Raw genomic sequence first — 20,523 nt, 5'->3', positions numbered from 1 at the left:
CATTCCATTCTAACAGTGGAAAGTTGTCCTCCTTGTAATATTGTTCTCAAACTGGTGATGCTCATCAGAACACTTCAGAGAAAACACACCTCTCTACCCACACGTCTCTTTAGCCTACAAAGAACTCAGTGCTGATACTCCTACATCACTCTCAGTCACTGGGAATCATCTTCATTGTTCTGTCTCAGTGTTTTCTGGAGCTCTTTTCCTTTCCTGATCAATTTCTGACATTTCCCCAGCCAAGTTCATGCTTCTGTTTTTTTTTCCCCAGGTTACTGCTTATGCAGCAATGTAGCAGATACCTTGCTCATGTTTACTACACCAGCTTCCTCCCTTTCTTCAATGAATTTCTAAGCAAGAAGCTCTATTCCTTCATCAAGTTCTTCTATATTACTCTCCTCTATGAATGCTTTAGTGAAGAAAATGCTGCTATTATTCTGTATTATAGAAGTACAATGTTTATAACAAAAAGCCCAACACAACTACAGAATAGAGGATAACAAATATTCCAAGCAACAATTTTTGTTCCAAATCCAGTCAAACTAATATGTCAGCTGTTATTTTCTTCTTACTAACACTCCCCACTCCCCACCCTTCAAAGTGACTGAACTCTTCTACTCAAGCTCAAAATTTTGATATCTTCTTATTTCAAATATTTCCCTTGAGCAGTTATTCAGCCTTGCCTATGTTTAGGCCATATCTGTGGCTTAACTAGCATTTGCTCCATCACCTAATGACCACTCCCCAGCAGAGTAGAAGAACTGAAAGGAGAGAAACCCACAGGCTGAAATGGAAATTAATTTAATGAAACAGCCAAACTGATCCCAATGTCAGTACAAAGTACATAAAGTTTTACTCAGCCCAGCAGAGTTACAGCAGTCACAAGAAGGCAGTCCTCAAGAGCAGGAGAAGGAAGAGGAGCAGGCTCAGAAGGAGCCTGAGAAATCTCTAGGAGGAGTAAACTTTCCCCTTTATATTGAGAGTGGTGTTTATAGGATGGGATACACCTCTAGGCAACTCAACTCAGCTATCCTGGGTGACTCAAAGCCTCTAATGGCCCACAGCCCATGGCTGGCCTAGGATTCTGTCCCAGCAAAACCAGGACAAGCCCATACTGGCAAACTGAATGCAGCTGGCAATGCCAACCAGTGTTTCAATTAGCAACTCCATTTAAATAAGAGGCCAGTGAAAGCCTTGCCTTGGGTGAACCTCATCTAACAGTCTGCAATGCAGCACCATTTCTGGAATGGAAGTGATTATTCTTCCAAAGGAGACTATTAACTATTAACTTGTAACCAAGGAAATGTAGTTTATGCAACAAGACAGAAAGACAGAAAGACAAGTGTTAACAGATTAAATTCTTACAAGGAAAATTCCCTCTCAGATCCAGGCAGCCTGATGACAACAGAAGAGGTAACTGAATGGACTTTTAATGTTGCTCAAATAAAGAACTGGATCAAGGATTTAGGCAAATGCTGCCTATGAAGTCTATGGTGTGGTGTTAAATCTGTACCTGTGATTTTCCACTCTCAAACCCACATTTGGAAGACATCTTAGCATACTCTGCATGCCAGATCTTCTGGTGATCATCTGAAATGAGTTTTTGCTCTTTATTAGAGAGCAAATACATGTTTTGAAAACTTGTCCAGTGATGCAACTTCCTTCCAGTTCTGCTTTCACAGCCATTTAAATGAACACAAATGCTACTGGTTGCTAATTCCAGACTGATCTCTTAACTGAAGCTAATTATGGCGCTTGTCTTACTAGCCTGGATTTGGCATTGTAGGTCAAGCCTGAGTAATTGACTTTTGTTCTCCTGCAAGGATTTGCATCCAAGCTTTATCCTTTGGACATATGCAATTCACTGAAGGCTTCTCAGTGGCAGAGGTGATCCTTTGTAGTCATCAGTGAGGACAGAGCAGGGAATTCAAGAAAAAACAAGTGGCCTATTTAAGTGTTTCTGACTGAAGTCCAGCCAGGTTACTGGGTACGCAAATTGAGAGCTGCTTTGGGTCTGAAAGCCCTGAGCTAGAAGCTAGGCTGCTGTCCTCATAGAGGATTCACATACTGAGACCACAAATATTTTGGGCTCTGCCTGCACCAACCCTCCCCACATTCATGGCTCTGCATCATAACTAGGATGGTAGCAAATTCCAGCCAGTATAATTAGCTACAAAACATTAGAACATTAGTTTAGGAGCTGGATAACCAGGTTCAAACCCCTGCTCCACAATGGGTCTCTGGACACTTTGGATGGCATGTTCCTGACTATGAAGGACTAAAAATCAGACAGTGAAGTTCAGTTAGTTCTCTTAGCTGTAACCAATCAGCCTAAAATGAGGTTATGTGAATGTTTTAGCTTGTCTGTGTCTTGAGTGTCTCTTGCTGTTAATCAGCTCAAACAGCACTCTCAGCCTTACTTGACTGTGAGAATAAATATAGGGCATAAAGTTTCCAAACACTAGGATGGATGGAGTTGCCTAAGTATCTAAGACAGTATGTCAGTCCTGATGAGTATTTCTGGAAGCAGCATTCATTGAGAAGTGAGTGGCCTATCACCAGCTTGAGGAGTTGTGTTGCCTTTAATGAAGTTTGAAATCCAAATACATTATCAGCACAACTATCTTCCAAATTAATAGAACGCAAATTAACTTTCTGAAGAAGAGATGCTACCCGAGCAACACATTCATTGTTACTGCTGGGGCTCACATTTGCCTTCATATCACAGAATCACAGGATGTTAGAGGTTGGAAGGGACCTCCAGAGGTCAGAGTCCCACCCCCCTGCCAAGGCAGGATGTCCTAGTGTAGTCCACACGGGAACGCATCCAGGCAGGTTCTGAAAGTCTCCAGAGAAAGAGACTCCACAATCTCTTTGGGCAGCCTGTTCCAGGGCTCTATAACCCTCACTGTAAAGAAGTTTCTCCTCATGTCAAGGTGAAATCTTCTGTATTCTGGTTTGTAGCTGTTGATCCTTGTTTTATTGCTGTGGACCACCAAAAAGTGATTGGCCCCATCCCTTGACACCAAGCTCTCAGATATTTATACACATATCATGAAGTCTATACTTACTGTGTGGGTAGTCACTCAAGTCAAGTGTTTACTAGTTCCAGTAAACTGGTATGAACTGCTACTTGTCTACATATGAATCATGTCAGGATGTGATGTGACATCAGTTTAGAATTGTAGAATCAGTCAGGGTTGGAGTAGACCACAAGAATCATCTAGTTCAAATCTCCCTACCATGGGCAGGGACACCTCACACTAGACCAGGCTGTCTAGAGCCTCATCCAGACTGGCCTTAAACAACTCTAGGGATGAGGCTTCCACCACCTCCCTGGGCAACCCATTCCAGTGTCTCACCACCCTCATGGTGAAGAACTTCTTCCTAACCAGCTTAGCCTAACCAGCACATGGATCTTTTTGTGGAAGATTAAACAAAGAGTATCCATCAGTCTAGCTGACACCAGCAAGGTGCAGATACCTACTAACACAATTCAAATGAATCCCATTCCACTAGCATCTTTCCAAAACAAGCTAGGCTGAGATTTCCACTCTTACTTACAAGACCATCTTAAAGGACTAATTCATGAATAATGAATGCCTTCTTAAGCTCATCTGGGTTTCCAATAAGACAAATCAATGTCTCATTAAATATCCAATTTACACAGAGCAACATGCACACTGCTGACTGGAACAACTGGGATTAGACTGTTTAATTCAGGAAGGAAAAAAATAAGGAAAGGAAATAAAACCTCAAGAGCACCTTCTGTGAGGGGGGCAGTCTTCATCACTGCACTATTGCTCTGTGCTAACATCACTGCTCAGAAGTCCCACCATGACTGTTGCCAGTCCTTACACTCCCTTGTGAATCATGCAGTGCTGATTTCATTAAATTGTGCAACTGCACCATGTTGATGTGAATTCTGAGCAACTCTACCAGCTTGAGAGTAGTCATTACTGCATTCTGTCAAGACATCTAAAAATAATTCCAAATCTACAAAGAAAAAGGAACAATTAGAAACAGATAGAAACTCCCAATAAGCACCTAATGTTCATATGAAAAAAGAAAGCTAAGGCACTTTCTGAGTAAAATGAAGGAATTAATTTGCTGTGCAGTTTAATACTCTCTTGTGAGTCACACTTTATGTAGAGCAGATTATTGTACAAAGGTTTAATAGCAGTTATTTGTTTTGCTGCATCATCCAGAAGAAGAACCACACACCAAAGCCTTCTGAAATGGAAATTAAAGGAGCTACCTGAAGAGTAACAGTTGTTGAATAAAGAAAAATAAATACTGTAGCCTCCCTTATTGATGATTCTCTCCCTGAATACAGAACTGTGTGGAAATCAAGGACTCAAAGTAAGTGACACTTAGCTGCAGATTCCTCCTGGCAAGACTCCATGTCCCTGCTGCAAGCCACAGAATATTTTGGCTCTTTGTTGGAAGTCAGAAAGAAGCTTCTGGGAAATGCCTTGCTGTGAGCATGCTGCAAAGCAGAGGTCACAGCAGAGTCTGCTGCATTCAGTTCTGCTCTAAACTGAAGCAAAAAGCAGCTTGCTCTAAATTTAAACAGGGGAGGATGTGGGCAAATGTTTGTTTGGGGCTTTTTTTAACTGATTTTTTGTTGTTTTCACATTTGCATGTGTACCTTCAGAAACAAACCTGGAGTGATGTTGAAGCAGGTGTAACTTCAAACTTCACGCCGTTTCCACGACTTCTGGCTTCAACCTCTGGGTTTTGCACAGCACAGAGATCATGCTGTGCCCATAGCAGCACAGGCATGGGGACTAAATTGAGTGGCCTAATGCAGACAACATGGAATTATTGCCTAGTCTGGAGTTGGGTTTTTTTTGGCCTTTTTCTGCTTTTGGTAATGAAAGTAAATGTGCTAGAGATTTCCAAGACAGTAAATACAACCAAGTTTTCCTCCAGACAGCAGTGTTCTCTGCCCTCTCACTCTGTAACACCTGACAGGGCTTTGGAGGCCATCATTTGGAGTTCAAAACTTTGAGGTTTTGAAATTAAAATTCCCTCAAGTCTCTGATGCTGCCAAGCAGCTGTACTGTCACTCCTGCTAGGCATCTGCTTGCTCAGTATAGAACAGAGGTAGATAGACACTGTGCACAGTACAAGAAGTGATGAAAACAGTTGTGCTGGAATAAAAGGCACTAGAAAGACCTCAAAGAATCAAGTTCAAGAACCAGATCTGACTTAGCACTTTTTCTCCAAGGTCTTTTTGTAAAGAGATATGAAGTAATTTTCTCCTGTCCTTTCTGTTTCTTGCAGAGGAAAATGTCTGTAACCTTGGGTTTTCAAGGCCCTGCCTGTAGCCTGTACACTCTCTGAAGAATTCCTCTTTTGTAAATGCCCAGCACAGTGCAGCTTTGACAAGTTACTGAAAGAGCTATCAAAAAGAAGGGATGAAAAATGCAGTATCATTTTGCTTATCTGCAAGCTTGGTTTTTGAATCTTAAATCTGTAAGAATCCTATCAGCCAAGAGTGACTGAGACTGAAATCAAACCTCCAAGCTGTCAGGGACAGATAAAAAAGCTATTGCAATCACTAGGCACTGGTATCAGACAGAGATCTGCAGGAATTCCAGGATATCCCAGAAGGAGGCAGTCCCATAAAGAGACACAAGTAAGCTGCATGAATGCACATGTAAGAAAAAGCCTAAGCAAACTCTTGGACTGTAGCTTGCTCACACTATTGCCATTCAAATCATACCAAGAACAATGCAAAAACTCTCTCTTGCAGTAAATGTGTCTGTATCACTCCTCCAGTATCCCAGTTGGACTTACAACTATTTCCACTGTCTGCATTTAACCAGAGTAGCTATCTGTTTTTAAAAATCATAAATCTCGTATTTTTTAGTATATTTTAAAATGCTTTCTGATATTTTCCATAAAAGCATTGCTATTTTCTCCTTACAATTAGCCTGCAGCTGAAAATAGCAGATGCAAACAGGACCACAGCAGCAATCATAACACTCTACGACAGTATCTCTTTTGGCACCGGAAAGGTCAGTGTCCTAATCATGGTGACACAGAGTACACACACCTGAGAGCATACTAGCTGCTCAGTGCACTCATCCTGACAGGGCAAGGCACCAGCAGCTCTCCCCTATGTTAATTCACACCTTTTTTGTGTGTGTGAGTGTTGGTGGGATGAAAGTTAGAGCTTAGCAAGCAGGGCAAGCACAGTAAGGAGGACTGAACTGTGGGAAGAGTCTGTTCTGGTTTAGATCCAGAAAGATGTACTACTAATCCTCCTGCCCTGTGTCTCTGGTCTTATTCTCTCTTTGATTGACAAAGTGAAGACCTATGAAAACCTGACACTTTTCTGTCTGCTGTAGCAGTTTTACTGATGCTGCTCTCAATACAAAAGCAGCAGAGCCTACTCAGAAGAATTTGTCCTTGTCTGAAATGGCAGCAGCCTTTGGCCACTTGGTAGGTGAACAAGAGCACATTCTCTAGGATCTATACTGTACAAACAGAATTGCTTAGCAAAATGATTCCCATTGTATTTATGGCATAACATATCCAACAAATACTGTTTAAGAATGAAGTTCTAATCCTTTCATGAACAGTTTGTTAACCAAGTACTATCAAGAGTTGTTTTAAGCTCAAACAGGGAAAGTGACAGGCAGCTCTTGAACTACTTTCAGTAATGAAATAGCACTAGTCTTACAATAAGGTATACAGCAACCTAAGATGTGCTGTGAAACAGATGATGTTGAAACAAATTTTGACTGAGCTAAGCCAGTCTTTGAATCAAAAGCTGCATTACTCACCATGATTGTTAACAGATGGATTACTCATTAGTGGTTAGCAAACCAAAGGGAAGAAGCTTAAAGTGAATTTATTCTGCCCTATTTCTATGTTATCACAGAGTAATTTTTCACTAAGTAGATCATGATACAAATTGTGTGATAAGAAGTTTGAGTCCAGAGTGTCTCATCTGATGTTTTGAGAGTGCCCTTATAGATGTTCATCATAGCTGCAGAAGTTCTTGGCATTTACTTACATGACTGACTTGCTAAGAGACAGTATTTCAAGGTAATCAATTCACAGGATCACAGAATGTTAGGAAGGGACCTCTGGAGACCATCGAGACCAACTCCCCTGCCAGAGCAGGACCACACAGAAATGCATCCAGCTCAGGTCACACAGAAATGCCTCCAGACAGGGCTGGAAAGTCTCCAGAGAAGGAGACTCCACGACCAATTTGGGCAGCCTGTTCCAGTGCTCTGTGACCCTTAAAGAAGTTCTTCCTTGTCCTATCACAGGGCACAATTGAGAAGAGTTTATCACCTCCCTCTTGACCACCAGTCATCAGATATTTATAAACATTGACCAGATCCCCTCCAAGTCTTCTCCAGATCAAAAAGCCCCAGGTCCCACAGCCTCTGCTCACAGGGCAGTGCCCCAGCCCCTTCATCATCTTTGTAGCCCTCCACTGGACTCTTTCAAGGAGATCCCTGCCCCTCCTGAACTTGGGAGCCCAAAACTGAATGCAGTATTCACTCCTCAAAACTTCATACTGAAGAGTTGGAGGACCATGCTAAACAAATGTTTCTCGCATCTGGCAGCTGCAAGACTGTAACACATAGCAGCTGTTTATCAGTCTTGTTAGTGGTAAAATAATCGAGTTATGCCTTCAGCACACTCATCATTCACAAAAAGATCACAGTCACTATCTCAAAACAGTAGTTTGGATTTGTTGCTTCCTAACACAGGACAAGAGTAATCAGAAACTCAAATGCTCCTAAGAGCACACTGAGCAACCATCTCATGCGCATCACTTGACGTCCGGCTCAAAATCTTGCTTGAAAGAATCAATAAACAGAATTGTTAGATTATTCACTGCAATTCCTCAAGGATCCCCAAGGCTGCATGAAAGCAAGTTGCTGAAGTTAGTAGAAAAAGCAATTGCTTTTTCCAGACAGCATGGAAATTCTGGCTTGCTGATGAGTGGTGGTTACCCAGAATATCATTCAAATGTCAAACTTGCCTCTCTGCTACCTGAACAGCAGCTCACATGGGGGTTTTAGCCAGCAGCAATGAACTCTAGTTCATGTAGCCCTATACTTCCTTTTTGAGGCTGCCAAATGGATTCCACACAGTAAAAGGAATTTTGGGGTCCCCAGTTCAAGGAAGACAGGGACCTGCTGGAGAGTCCATTGGAGAGCCACGAGAATGACTTGGGGACTTGAGCATCTCCCCTATGGAGACTGAGAGCCCTGGGGCTGTTTAGTTTGGAGATGAGAAGACTGAGAGGGGATCTGATTAACATGTACAAATATCTCAGGGGTGGGTGTGAAGTGGAGGAGGCCAATCTCTTTTCCCTGGTCAGCAGCAATAAGACAAGGAGCAATGGGTACAAACTGGAACACAGAAGGTTTCTCCTCAACATGAGGAGAAGCTTCTTTACAGTGAGGGTGACAGAGCCCTGGAACAGGCTGCCCAGAGATGTTGTGGAGTCTCCTTCTCTGGAGACTTCCAAATCCTACCTGGCTGCATTCCTGTTCCCCTAGGACTACCCATGGGGATCCTGCTTTTGACAGGGGAGTTTGACTTGATGATCTCAGGAGGTCCCTTCCAATCTCTGATGTTCTGCGATGCTGTGAATTAAATTCCCTTTTGAGATAAGTCAATATCAAAACGTTAGTTTTAAAACCCAATTCTCTCACTGTTTACCATGAGATTGTCTAAGGAAGACCACTGATCTCAGTGACCTCTTTAAGACAGTGGTCTCCCAGATACCTTTTGGCACCATTATAATGATGTATCACCATTGCACTTCGTACCAGAGATTCTGTGACAGGCCTTCTCTTATTTTTTGTATGCACATCAATCTCCCCTCAGTTACCACCAGCAGTCTCACCAAGGGTTTTGTACAGGACCCCTGCAAAGACCTGTCCTCAGTCATTGTTTTGAAACATTTTGAAACTCTCAATCAATCAAGGATCTTGTAAATGCACATCACTCAGCACCACCTTCACCTCTTGCATTTTAAAGGCTTTCAAGCTACACAGCCTCAAATGAAATCCAGGCAGCCACGTTCATGAGCAACATAAATCTTCACGTGGCTCCTGACTTCCAGGACACTTTGTGATGTACAGAGCTGATGAATCAAACATTTCAGAGCCCCTGTCCTGTGGTTAACTGCCTGTGTTGACACCTAGACCCTACATACATTTGCAGCATCCAAGTCAATTCCTTGAGGTGCATTATTTTAACAAGAAATAATAGCATGCTCCCAAAGTCCATCATCTTTTAATGCTATATGGTAAATGGTCTATCAAAGAGAAAGCACTCAAGACTGACACATTCATAATCTGTTCCTCTGGCTAGCACTTCAAGTCCTGGAGAGGAAGGAGACACTCATATTCACCAAATCCTCTTTTGAGGTGCCATTGGAGCAAATTCTTCTTATTATTGTAACTATTAATAACAGCCACTACAGCAACTATGACAACAAAAAGAAGGCAACAGCTTCTTTGAACAAATACACCATTTATTGACTTTGTTTTGACCCACTAGCAATAAAGGATAACCCTCGCTGTTCTGCAAGGTTGAGTTTATACTGGATCAAGTCTTTAATTTGATAACATTCTAAGATCTGCTACTGTACCAGGTCCTGAACTAATATAAAGATCCACAATACTGCCATGGAGATTCAACTAACATCTGTGATACCAAGCTGGTGTTAACAGCACTGGGAATTAGGGAGCTCTCTTGTTGACACTGTTTACAGAACCTTGCCTGCTAGGCTCTCCTAGAGTGGAAGTGCAACAGCATTGCACTTCTCAACAGCTGGCACTGCTTGGCTTGACTCTCAGTTTAACACTCCTCTCTTCACAGCTTTGAAGAGATTCCTCAATCTTTCCTGCTTCTATTTTCCTGCCTCTATGCACATAACAGCAGATAACATACATGACTGAAGTGCACCAGATGTCCATCCTATAACTGGATTTATAGCACTTTATGACAAGTCCATACAGAAGCCAGGATTATTTCTCCCATAGCTGTTTGTCTACAACACAACACAGTTAACACACATCACAAAATCACTGCCATTAAATAAAATGCATGACTCTGCTGCAGAAACATCAGAAAGCCTCCAACAATGCAATTCAACTTTGAGCCAACACTGAGGCACTTACTTAGCTTAAATCCCAGTGATTCAATTAGACTCAACAAGATAGTCTGCTGAACAGAATAAGCTAAAACAATGCCTAAGTGTTCTCCTCAGCCAGATCCCTCATGAGCCTGAAAGCTACCCAGGCTCAACGCAGGCAAGGATTAGTCATCCTTTTGGGGATACTGACTCTTCTCTAGGTAGAAAACCTAAAGAAACTTTTTTTAATAAATAATCCTTTTTAAATTATGGATTGCCCCTAGAAACAACAAAATTCTGTTCTCTGGCTTCTCCCACCCAAAGGGCACTACACATTTTGATTAATGGAACTTAGTCTTTTTATAGAAAAATTAATGCATACCAGGGGAAAAGAATTTACACTTCTACAATAGCAGGCCAAATTATCATCCTGACATGCAAATTCTTCCTTTCTAAGCTTCCTACCTCCTTTCTGGGGAAAAAAATATAGAGTGCAATGTATTTTAAACATGCACAATCTCACCATGTCAAGACTCTTTGAAGCTTTCCCTTTGAATTCTCATCCAAGGAAAACAACCATATGATTTATAGTCTAGTCACTTGTGTGCAATCTGACTAGCAGGTCTTTGGTAGTGAGGGTGCTGCAGTGGTGACTGGTATAGGAGGTGGTGTTGGAGTGCATTGGGCTGGCCACAGTTGGTTCCAGCTGGCTCATTGATAGACAAAATGGATGCATTACACATCAAAATAGAACCAAGGAAGCACATAGAACCTCTAGAGAAACATATACATATATAAAAAGAGGCAGTAAACATTGAAAGGGCAAACACTCAGCAGGAGATGCAAGAGAGATGCCAGAGCACCAGAGGTGCTGAAAAACAGCAGACACACAGGAGACAACACTAGCACAGAAAGGCCAGCATGGCAGAAGAAATGTTGAGCCAAATCAAGTGTTCCAAGCAGGGACAGAAAGGAAAAAGGAGCAATGAAATGAAAGGAGTGCACAGGAGCCCGGGGTTAGTGCATTATTGTTCCCATTGTTCAACTGTGGTCAGCCCAATGCACTCCAAGACCACCTCCTACACAAGTCACCACTGCAGCACCCTCACTACCAAAGATCTGCTAGTTAGATTGAACATGAAAGACTTGACTACAACTTACATGGTTCTTTTCCTTGGAAGAGAAATCAAAGGCAAAGCTTTAAAGAACCTTGACACAGTGAAAGTGTGTATTGCACTAACCCCAGCCTCCTATGCCACTCTTACCTCACTGAAGGCACTGAGTACAGTTTGTGGCAAGGGGAATGAAAAACAAAAAAGGAGATGGAGAAGTGTCCAGAGAAAAGCTGAGGTGAGCTTCTCCAATGCCTGCTTGCTTTTATTTTCAACACCAGAATTAGTAACTAAAAGTTCATCAAATTAAATTCATTGAATGTCCCCTACTCCAAACTGGTGTTTTTTGGTCCATGACACTCAGTATTTCAGATAGAGGAACAGCTTAACTGCCTCTGCTGCTACCTGAACCCATGAACTCCGTGGTCTAATATTTAATGACTAAAGCCACTTAAAGCTCTCCCCTCCAGGGAGATCAACAGCTGAAATTCTTCCATTTCTCAACATAAAATAAACTGCCATCATATATTCAGAGAGCTGGCTCCTATAGGCAGCTGGCATGCAAGGAATGCATGGAATTTCACTACTGGGAAACAGGGGAAGTCATCAGGCACGATAGGGCTGCAACACTGGAGCCCTGCAACACTGCAACACTCCACTGCTTAGCCTGGAGAAGAGGAGGCTCAGGGCTGACCTCATTGCTGTCTACAGCTACCTGAAGGGAGGCTGTAGCCAGGTGGGGGTTGGTCTCTTCTCCCAGGCAACCAGCAATGGAACGAGGGGACACAGTCTCAAGATGTGCCAGAGGAGGTATAGGCTGGATGTTAGGAGGAAGTTCTTCACAGAGAGTGATTTGCCATTGGAACAGGCTGCCCAGGGGTGTGGTGGAGTCACCGTCCCTGAAGATGTTCCAGAAAAGACTGGATGAGGCACTTGGTGCCATGGTCTAGTTGACTGGCTAGGGCTGGGTGCTAGGTTGGACTGGATGATCTTGGAGGTCTCTTCCAACCTGGTTAATTCTATGATTCTTTGGCTATGAATATTTGTCCTCTCACGTGAACTAAGTGCTATTTACAAAAAGACACTAACTCCAGCAAACATGCAGTGCCTTAGCTGGCATCTCCTTGGTTATTTTTGTTTCTCTCACTATCAGTGCTGCAGACCAGAACTGCAATTTGAAACTTAGTGTTATAAATAAATCTAGAAAGAGAAATATGCAGCACCCTAACTTTGCCAATAAAAACATAATTCCTTTGCAGTCTTTAGGAAACAATCAAATGTTTTTAAGATATTCACCTACCACTGGACTTCGTTTTGTACAAGCAGAAGCAGTTAAAACTCAGGACTAAGAATTCCTTGTCGTAGCTGTGAAATGAAGTAAAAAGAAACACTCGGCTCCAAAGACTTCTAATACAAATAATCAAGGCAGACAAGAGGAATGTTCTTATCCTCATTTTACAGATTAACACAAGGAGAGATCAAATTACTTCCCCAAGGTCACCTTAAGACTCTCTAACACAGAACTGCTCTATCATTTACCGCTTTAACTACAAGAGTATTATTTTTAACAGCTACTAATACGTGTATTTACAAAACGCCTTTTCCGTGGCTTGTACGAGGTAGCACATTGACTAAATCAAAACAAGACCACAAGTGCCAATCACCAAAAGCAAGCCATCAAGCAGAACTGAGTTTAAAAGTAAGTAAACTGAAGGGAAAAGAAAATAAAGCTCCCCAGTCCTCCCCCTGCCAACGTGTTATTGCATAATCTTGTCATGTGCTCCAAAAGCAACAAACTTGGAGGTTTTCCCAGGTCACCTGGGGTCAAAAGTTCCAAAGTCATGAGTTCAGATCAAGACTATGTTTCATTAACAACCATGACACTGAGACTGTGCCAGCAACCAAATTTAATTATTAAACATTTTCTTGATTCACATTGGGAATAGCTGTTAAGACTGCAAGTACACAGAAAGGCAATGTCCAAGATTGAGAATACCTTTAACACAGAGATAACATTTCCCATGCTCTCCAAGGCTAATCCCATCTAAAGTAGCTTCATTTTCAACAAAATGGAGACTACTGCTCCTTGGCTATGCAAATGTAAGCACAGACAAAACAAACAAGACTGGAGCTACTGTAAGCATAGTGTCATGCTTTAGCAACTCTTGGTATCATGCTTTATCAAAAGTATGAAGAAGAAACAACAGATAACTAAGTCTGTCTGCAAGACTGAACTAGACCATGGGCTAAACTGCACAGGAAAACTTGTTAACATTTTGATGAATTACATCTTCTGTGTTGCTTACTGGAAAAGTCAACACCAATTGAATACTCACAGACAGTTGTGAGAACATGGAAACATCAACTAGCTGCAGCATGGTACCCAGTAGGTGCCAGCACCTACCCTTCAACAGAATCAGTATGTGAACAACAGAAATGATAGAACCTCTGTACCTGCTTCCTCAACCCAAAAAACTCTGTAACCCCTCCTGTTTTTTCCTCTCACTCTTCCAAGCATGTAGAATTTTGGCATGAATATATACCAGTCTCCTTTCATGGGATATACACTATTCTCCTTTCATGGATTTGCCCATGTATGATCTAATCCAAGATCTCATTAGGTACAAAACTGATTCCCAATATGGTGTCACAGACTGTCATGGTGAATGCTAGGAGAGTCTTCCTATCAAGTGGTCAAGAAATAAAGAATTGAGTCAGAAGTCTTGGCTTACATGAACTAATCACAGAGGGTTAGGGGCTGGAAGGGACATTGAAAGCTCATCCAGTCCAACCCCCCTACCACAGACAGGTCTTGAATATCTCCAGAGAAGGAGACTCCACAATCACCCTGGGCAGCATGTTCAGTGTTCCATCACCCTCACAGTGAAAAAGCTCTTTCTCATGTTAGCATGGAACTTCCCATGGAGGTAAAGATTATGCTACAACAGTCAAACCACCCAGCAACATGGTCAACAAGCTCACCATTCACACACTGACTTCAACATAGGAGCACTAAGAACACAGATTATTCAATATGGTTTTTAAATTGCAGAAGGGAATTAATAACAAAGCACGCACATCAGCGAACCACAGAATGTCAGGGGCTGGAAGGCACCTTGAAAGATCATCTGGTCCAGCCCCTCTGCCAGAGCAGGATCACCTAGAGCAGATCATACTGGAACAGATCCAGATTGTTCTTGAATATCTCCAGAGAGGGAGACTCCACAACCTCTCTGGGCAGCTGGTTCCAGCACTCTGTCACCCTCACAGGGAAAAAAATTCTTCCTCATATGCATATGTAAACCTTCTCTCAAAGGATATAAAGAGAGAAAGCTGCCTTTGGATGCAACACAGTGATAATAATTTAGCCAAGTAACTAGATAATAAGGGCTTATAATTGGAAATAGATAAGTACACAGCCAGAGACATGGAAATGTGGTATCAGTCAGATGTAATTTAGGAAGCGCCATTTGGTGTCAGCAGAAAACACCCTGGCCTCAGGAATTTTTTTTGTGTATGAACTAACCAGGCAGACACTAAAATCATTCTCCAATATGAGCATAATGAAGCATGCTAATTTGCTAAAAACTGTTACTAACTGGTTTGCAATTCAGTGAATTGGAATTGTATTTCTTCTTGTTGGAACCAGCCCCTCCAGTGCCTGGTTAACATGTTTATGAAATGACACTGGACTGAATGCATTTTCAGCTTGTCCAGACAGCAGTGCCAGCTGTGGCTGAAAGAGAAGGTACCAGCTGTATTCCACTGGCCTGCATCTTGTAAGACTGGCGCTCTGGAGAGCACTACTTGCAGCAGCTCCAAAGTATCAGCAACTCCTGACCTTCTGACATAAATGGGGAAGGCTGCATAGGGGGAGGTGGAAAAAAAAAAGAGCACAAAGAAAAAAGAAACTAAGAAGAAATAATGAAGAACAACTTTGTCAGAGGGATTATTTGAAAGTAATAGACTAGAACAGCAAAACACTTAGATGCTATCCTTTCTGAATCTGCAGTCATGAGATATGGCCTATCAGTGACTGTATAAGAAAATTAAAGAAGGCAGTTGGTTATTTCAATTCACTTATCTGTGTGAACAGAGAGAAAAAAACATTTACACCCAACATCAATATTAATAGCCACTGTAAATAATGCATTAAACTTGGTGGGGAGGAGGAAAGGAAGCCATTTAAAACACTACTTTTTTGCACATTTTCAACCATTCACTGATTCCAGGAGGTTTTCTCCCTCAAGTTTTTTATTTAGAAATATTTTAATTGCTTTAATTTTCTTACAGGTAATTTTCTTACACCTTTCCATGTTGAAGATGCTTAAAATTGACTTTACAGAATACTCCTAATGCAGTCCATGTAACAAGGAGTCCAATAAGCTGTGCATCAGTTGAGCGGGGAGCAGAAGAGTACTGAAAATGAATGCAGAGCTAAAAAGACTACTCACAGCTTATGTATGCCTCAAGAAAATCAGGAGCCCAGTTTTAAAATCTGTCTCAGAGAACAAACAACAATTTTAATAAGCTGGAAGAATACACTTTTCTGGTAAGGTGAGAGGTATACTTGATTCAAATGAGCCTGAAACCTGCAGATGCAAGGATTTGGGGGGGGGGAAGAGGCAAGGAAGCATGTCAGCAGTTCACCTGGGTCCTGGAAATCTGAAGGAATAGATCTTGAACCTGCTAAGTAGCCAAAAGTATGTATGCTGGGCCAAACAAAAATTATCAGTAATGGTTATGAGTAGAACTCTCCTGACACATCTGCCACACTATAGCAAGCCATGAAGGCACCTGTCCTGCTTGCTTCAATATAGATATCTATGAAGCTGCATTCACTCTTCCCCCCCGCCTTCTATTTACAGTAGTATTAATAAAAGCTTAACATGGGTGACCAGAGTTGAAAAACTGCTCACTACTTATTTCTGTTTCTTCCCCACTTTGAATTTACCCCACATCAACTTTTACAGAATCCTCAAAAGACAAGCACACAGATCCTCCTCTTCACAAAACAGAGACAAAGCCCAAAGCTCTCTGTGATAACAAAGTCCTCCAAACCCACATCTAAGCCACTGCTGAAGTACAATTTAGAATAGATTTCACATTTTTGTAATGCAATATATATTTCAGACCACTATTAATGCAAGGAAAGACCCCACAACCATTTCTAAGTTCTGTAACTACCAAATACTTCGGTGGGAGGCTTAAAATTTTAATCCTAGGTATTTACAGGTAATTGAAACTGAGATTTAATTTCCTGCTGCAAAATTCCAAATCCATTTTTTCATTAAAAGGTAAAATATGACCCTTATAAGTCCAGACTTGCTGAATATAATCACTGTTTATCTTCAAATTTTTAAGCTGACTGCTTTGGTGGTCAAAGCTCTTTGAACTGTAGCAAATAAAGGTAAAATAGTCAACAGCAAACTCGAGTTAAATGACACCAAAAGAACAGATGTACAAACTGAAGGAACTCAGCTGTGCAAATTCCCTAGATTAGGTGTGTTCCATAGCCTACCCTTATTAAAACAGCCACAAAGATAATCAGTGCCACCCACTGCAGGTTTTGGCACATCAGTTTTATAGAAAGGAAAGCAGTAACTGTCAATCAAAGCATTCTTTGTTTTAAATGTGAAGGTTTAAACCTTAGGTGATCCTGGCTGGTATGTTAGGTCGTTTCAACTCCAGTCTACCCATAAACATAATTACCTTTTTCTTTCACCATGGCAAACAAATTTTCTTCGTAGTGGAAGCAGCGAGAATTAGCTGAAGTAATTTAAACACAATCGTTTCTCCAGCAGTGTTTGACTGAGGTGGATTGAATTAAACACAAGAAAAAAACACCAAAAGGCAGCTTAATCCAGAGAATTCTTTTCCTCGGTCAGGTTTCCCCCAAGATCTGATCACGTTGGATTGCTCCTCACTGCCTCCTTTCTTCTCGTGGTTCCTATCTTCCTCCACTGTGGTCTTTGCCTATGGCTAACGGCAGCTCATACCCTGCATGCGGACTCTGCCCCTTGTGCTGAAGCAACCAGCTACAGCTGCTGCTGCGGAACAAATGCCGAATTCCACTGTGCCTCATTTCCAGCCTCTGACACCACCTTGCATTCCTCTGCCCTCGCAGAACGGAGCTGGCAACGTAATTTGCTTCCGACTGCCAGTCAGGAGACGGGAGAGAGGAGAGCTGCTCAGACACACAGAAAGCTGGAGTGAGGTTTCCAGATCTCCTGTTATTTTGTTTACTCAAACTGAACCAGGATCAAGAGGAGAAATAAAAGATGAGCACAGGCAAGTGCTGAGGCACAATGGCATTTCTATGGAGAGAACTGTTTAACCACTCTTGGTTTCACTTTAAAGCTGCTATCACACGCCAATTACTAGACCACAAAACACTCTCATAAATAGTCCCTCAATGCCTTCTGACTGCAGAACAGAAGAGAGAAGCATGGCCAGCAGGGCAAGGGAAGGGATTCTTCCCCTTTATTCTGCTCTTGTCAAACCCCACCTGGAGCACAGTGTGCAGTTCTGGAGCCCCCAACACAAGGACATCAAACTGTTGGAGTGAGTTCAGAGGGGGCCACGAAGATGCTCAGTGGGCTGGAGCAGCTCCACTATAAGGACAGACTACAAGAACCAGAGCTCTTCAGCCTGGAGAAGAGAAGGCTTCAAGGAGAATTTATAGTGGCCTTAAAATATCTGAAGGGAGACAACAGGAAGACTGGGGAAGGACTACTGACAAGGTCTTGTAATGACAGGATGAGTAGTAATGGGTTTAAACTAGCAAAGGGGAGATTTAAACTAGATATTTGGAACGGGTTCTTTACTGTGACAGTGGTGAACACTGGCACAGGTTGCCCAGGGAGGTTGTGGATGCTCCCCCCCTGGAGATGTTGAAGGTCAGGTTGGATAAGGCCTTGAGCAACCTGTTCTAGTGGGAGGTGTCCTGCCTATAGCAGGGGGTTGGAACTGGATCATCTTCGAGGTCCCTTCCAACCTGAACCATTCTATGATCGCTACGACTATATGACACTTTTCCCTTATTTGTAGCTGACTTCATTCCTCACTTCAGCTAGCTACCTGTGACTTCCTATTACAAACCCATGCCATCACTCCTTTGCTTGGCCAGTAAATTTTTGCATTTGTGGGTTAAAGGTGGAGAAAATTACAAAGGGAAATGTATTGCCTTGACAAAGCCAGAGGCGACCCCGGTGGTAGTGAACTGGGTCAAGTATAAAGATACCATGGGCTAGACTACAGGCAGATTCAATAGACTATAGCTTCCACTGGACCACAGCCGAGTGCCAAACGTGTTTTAGGTTACATCACAGTTATCCTGCATCCTAAAGCAAAAGCTTTGCTCAGCCCTGAGTTGGAGGAACCCCTGGTTTTTGAGAGCTGGGCTTGAGCTGGAGCTTACACCTGCCCAGGGGAATTCCTTCTCAACGTCTCAATGTTACTGTCTGTAGGGAGAGAGAAATTAACATTAAAAAAAACCCAATGTTCAGGCATCAGCCAGATAGAGCAGCAGATGGCTGATACCTGCTGGAAAAAAAAAATTAAAAAATCCGAGCAGGCATGCAGTGTTAACAATATTTGCAGTAAATAAATTCTAAATGTTTTGCATAAATGCCACCCAGAAGGACAGAAAGGAATGAAACAAGCCAGTCTACCTCACTCCAAAGAGCTCTCTTATCAGTGGCATTCTTTAACAAATAACTAAGAGAGAGAGAGAGGAAGAGAGACACAGATTCAGGCACATGCATGGGGAAAAAAATAGTTACTCTATTCTAACAAATCTAGACTGGCTTTCTATTGTTAGCAGCCTAACGTGTAAGAAAAGCACAGCCCAGGCAGGCTGACATTCTTGCTTCTATGACTCAGTGTGTTACTATTAATAGCATCTGAGGCTCAACTGGGGAGCCAGGCTGAACCCCACCAGTGCTGAGGCATAATCCATTCTGTCACATTTCTGACACATGAGAGATGTCAGGTTGTAACTCAGCCTTGGCTGTGTTCTTTTTCAAACAGTATTTTGTAAACATTTCAGGACGCCTGTGGAAGACGCACATCTGACCTTCATTCATAAATGTTTGATCTGGAGGGCAGTGCACAGGCTGTGGGGACACATGCATGGATATTGTTAACCCCTTCCTGTGACCCTCAGGTATCCTCCAAAGGCCTGCAATGATCATAAGACATTTTTTGTTCCCGCAGCTGCTGACACAGAAGCTGCCTGCTGGTATCTGGACTTTCTGTTCTCTGGGTTCATTACATCCATTTTTCACATGTGCTAGGGATTAGCACTGCTGTATCTCATCTCACCCACAGCTGAACAGGAGCCTTTCCTCACCTCGTTCAGCCATGGAAAGCCACAATGTTAGGCATAAAAACAAATTTTGAAGTACAGACTGCAGTAAATTATACTGGAGATTTATGAGTCAAATGTAATTTGCTCTTGGAGAAACAAGATGCAAAGAGCAGATGCTGGTATTGTAAATAAAAACCTTCTTACACCAGGATGGATTTTGGTTTTAATCACATTGTTTTAAGCCTGAAGACTAAAATTTACCCTGCAGCACAATGCAGAATCTGCTCAGATATCCTAAACTAGAGATAAAAGATAAACAGGTATCAATCTAGAAACAAATCCCTGCCACTTATTGCTACATAGAGATGCCTATTTGAAAGGAAAGCAAAATAACCTTTTTTTCTTTAAATAACCTTTTGCACCATACAAATGAGATTGAAAGTCTCCTTTGAGCACAGTGGGAGTGGAAGAGTTGCAAGGAGTACACTACAGCTACACAACATGCTTAAGTTGCTGTTATTTTATGGTGAAAACCTGCCAGAGCATTCAGGATGAGAGTTGTACTGAGGTCTCTCCAGAAAGGGAAAGAGTTAAACCACTTTGTTTTGCTTTTTCTTGCACATTGATAGCATCGAAGAAGTACACTAAGCAGTTTAGTCATGATTTAAGATTTGTTATTCTCACTTTAAAAGCTGGCTTTCATAATTTTATCTTGCTCTCATTCCTCGTGGATGAGATCATGGCTTAGCAGTATCAGCACACAGTTTTTACACAGCTTATTCAAAATCGATTTATATGTCCCATTCATCAACAAAAGAAAGGACCAGTCTGCTAGAAAACAGAAAGGGAAAGGGGGAAAGTCATCCTATTAAACAACATCCAGGAAAATACTTTCCCTTTAATGTCCTTGCATCTGGCAAAGAGCCTGGCACAAATACTTCTGACAAGAAAGCCTGCCACAGGCTTCCACAGCT

At 42.1% G+C, this 20,523-nt stretch overlaps 1 protein-coding gene across 4 annotated transcripts in view; it reads right to left on the bottom strand.

Moving 5' to 3' along the window:
• ABLIM1 (actin binding LIM protein 1) overlaps positions 1-20,523 on the bottom strand; it is a 238,280-nt gene that overhangs the window by 124,547 nt on the left and 93,210 nt on the right. Inside the window, exon 1 of one of the 4 annotated variants that reach the window (XM_064144335.1) lies at positions 16,951-17,178. The exons of the other annotated variants lie outside the window; for them this stretch is intronic. Within the exon in view, the coding sequence (XP_064000405.1) occupies positions 16,951-16,966 (16 nt within the window). The 5' untranslated portion in view covers positions 16,967-17,178. Of the gene's footprint in view, positions 1-16,950; positions 17,179-20,523 lie in introns of those variants that run through there. 4 annotated transcript variants of the gene reach the window in all.

Source organism: Pogoniulus pusillus, chromosome 6 (assembly GCF_015220805.1).
Source record: "Pogoniulus pusillus isolate bPogPus1 chromosome 6, bPogPus1.pri, whole genome shotgun sequence".
Classification (NCBI taxonomy): Eukaryota; Metazoa; Chordata; class Aves; order Piciformes; family Lybiidae; genus Pogoniulus; species Pogoniulus pusillus.
This window is presented reverse-complemented; position numbering and strand designations above follow the sequence as displayed.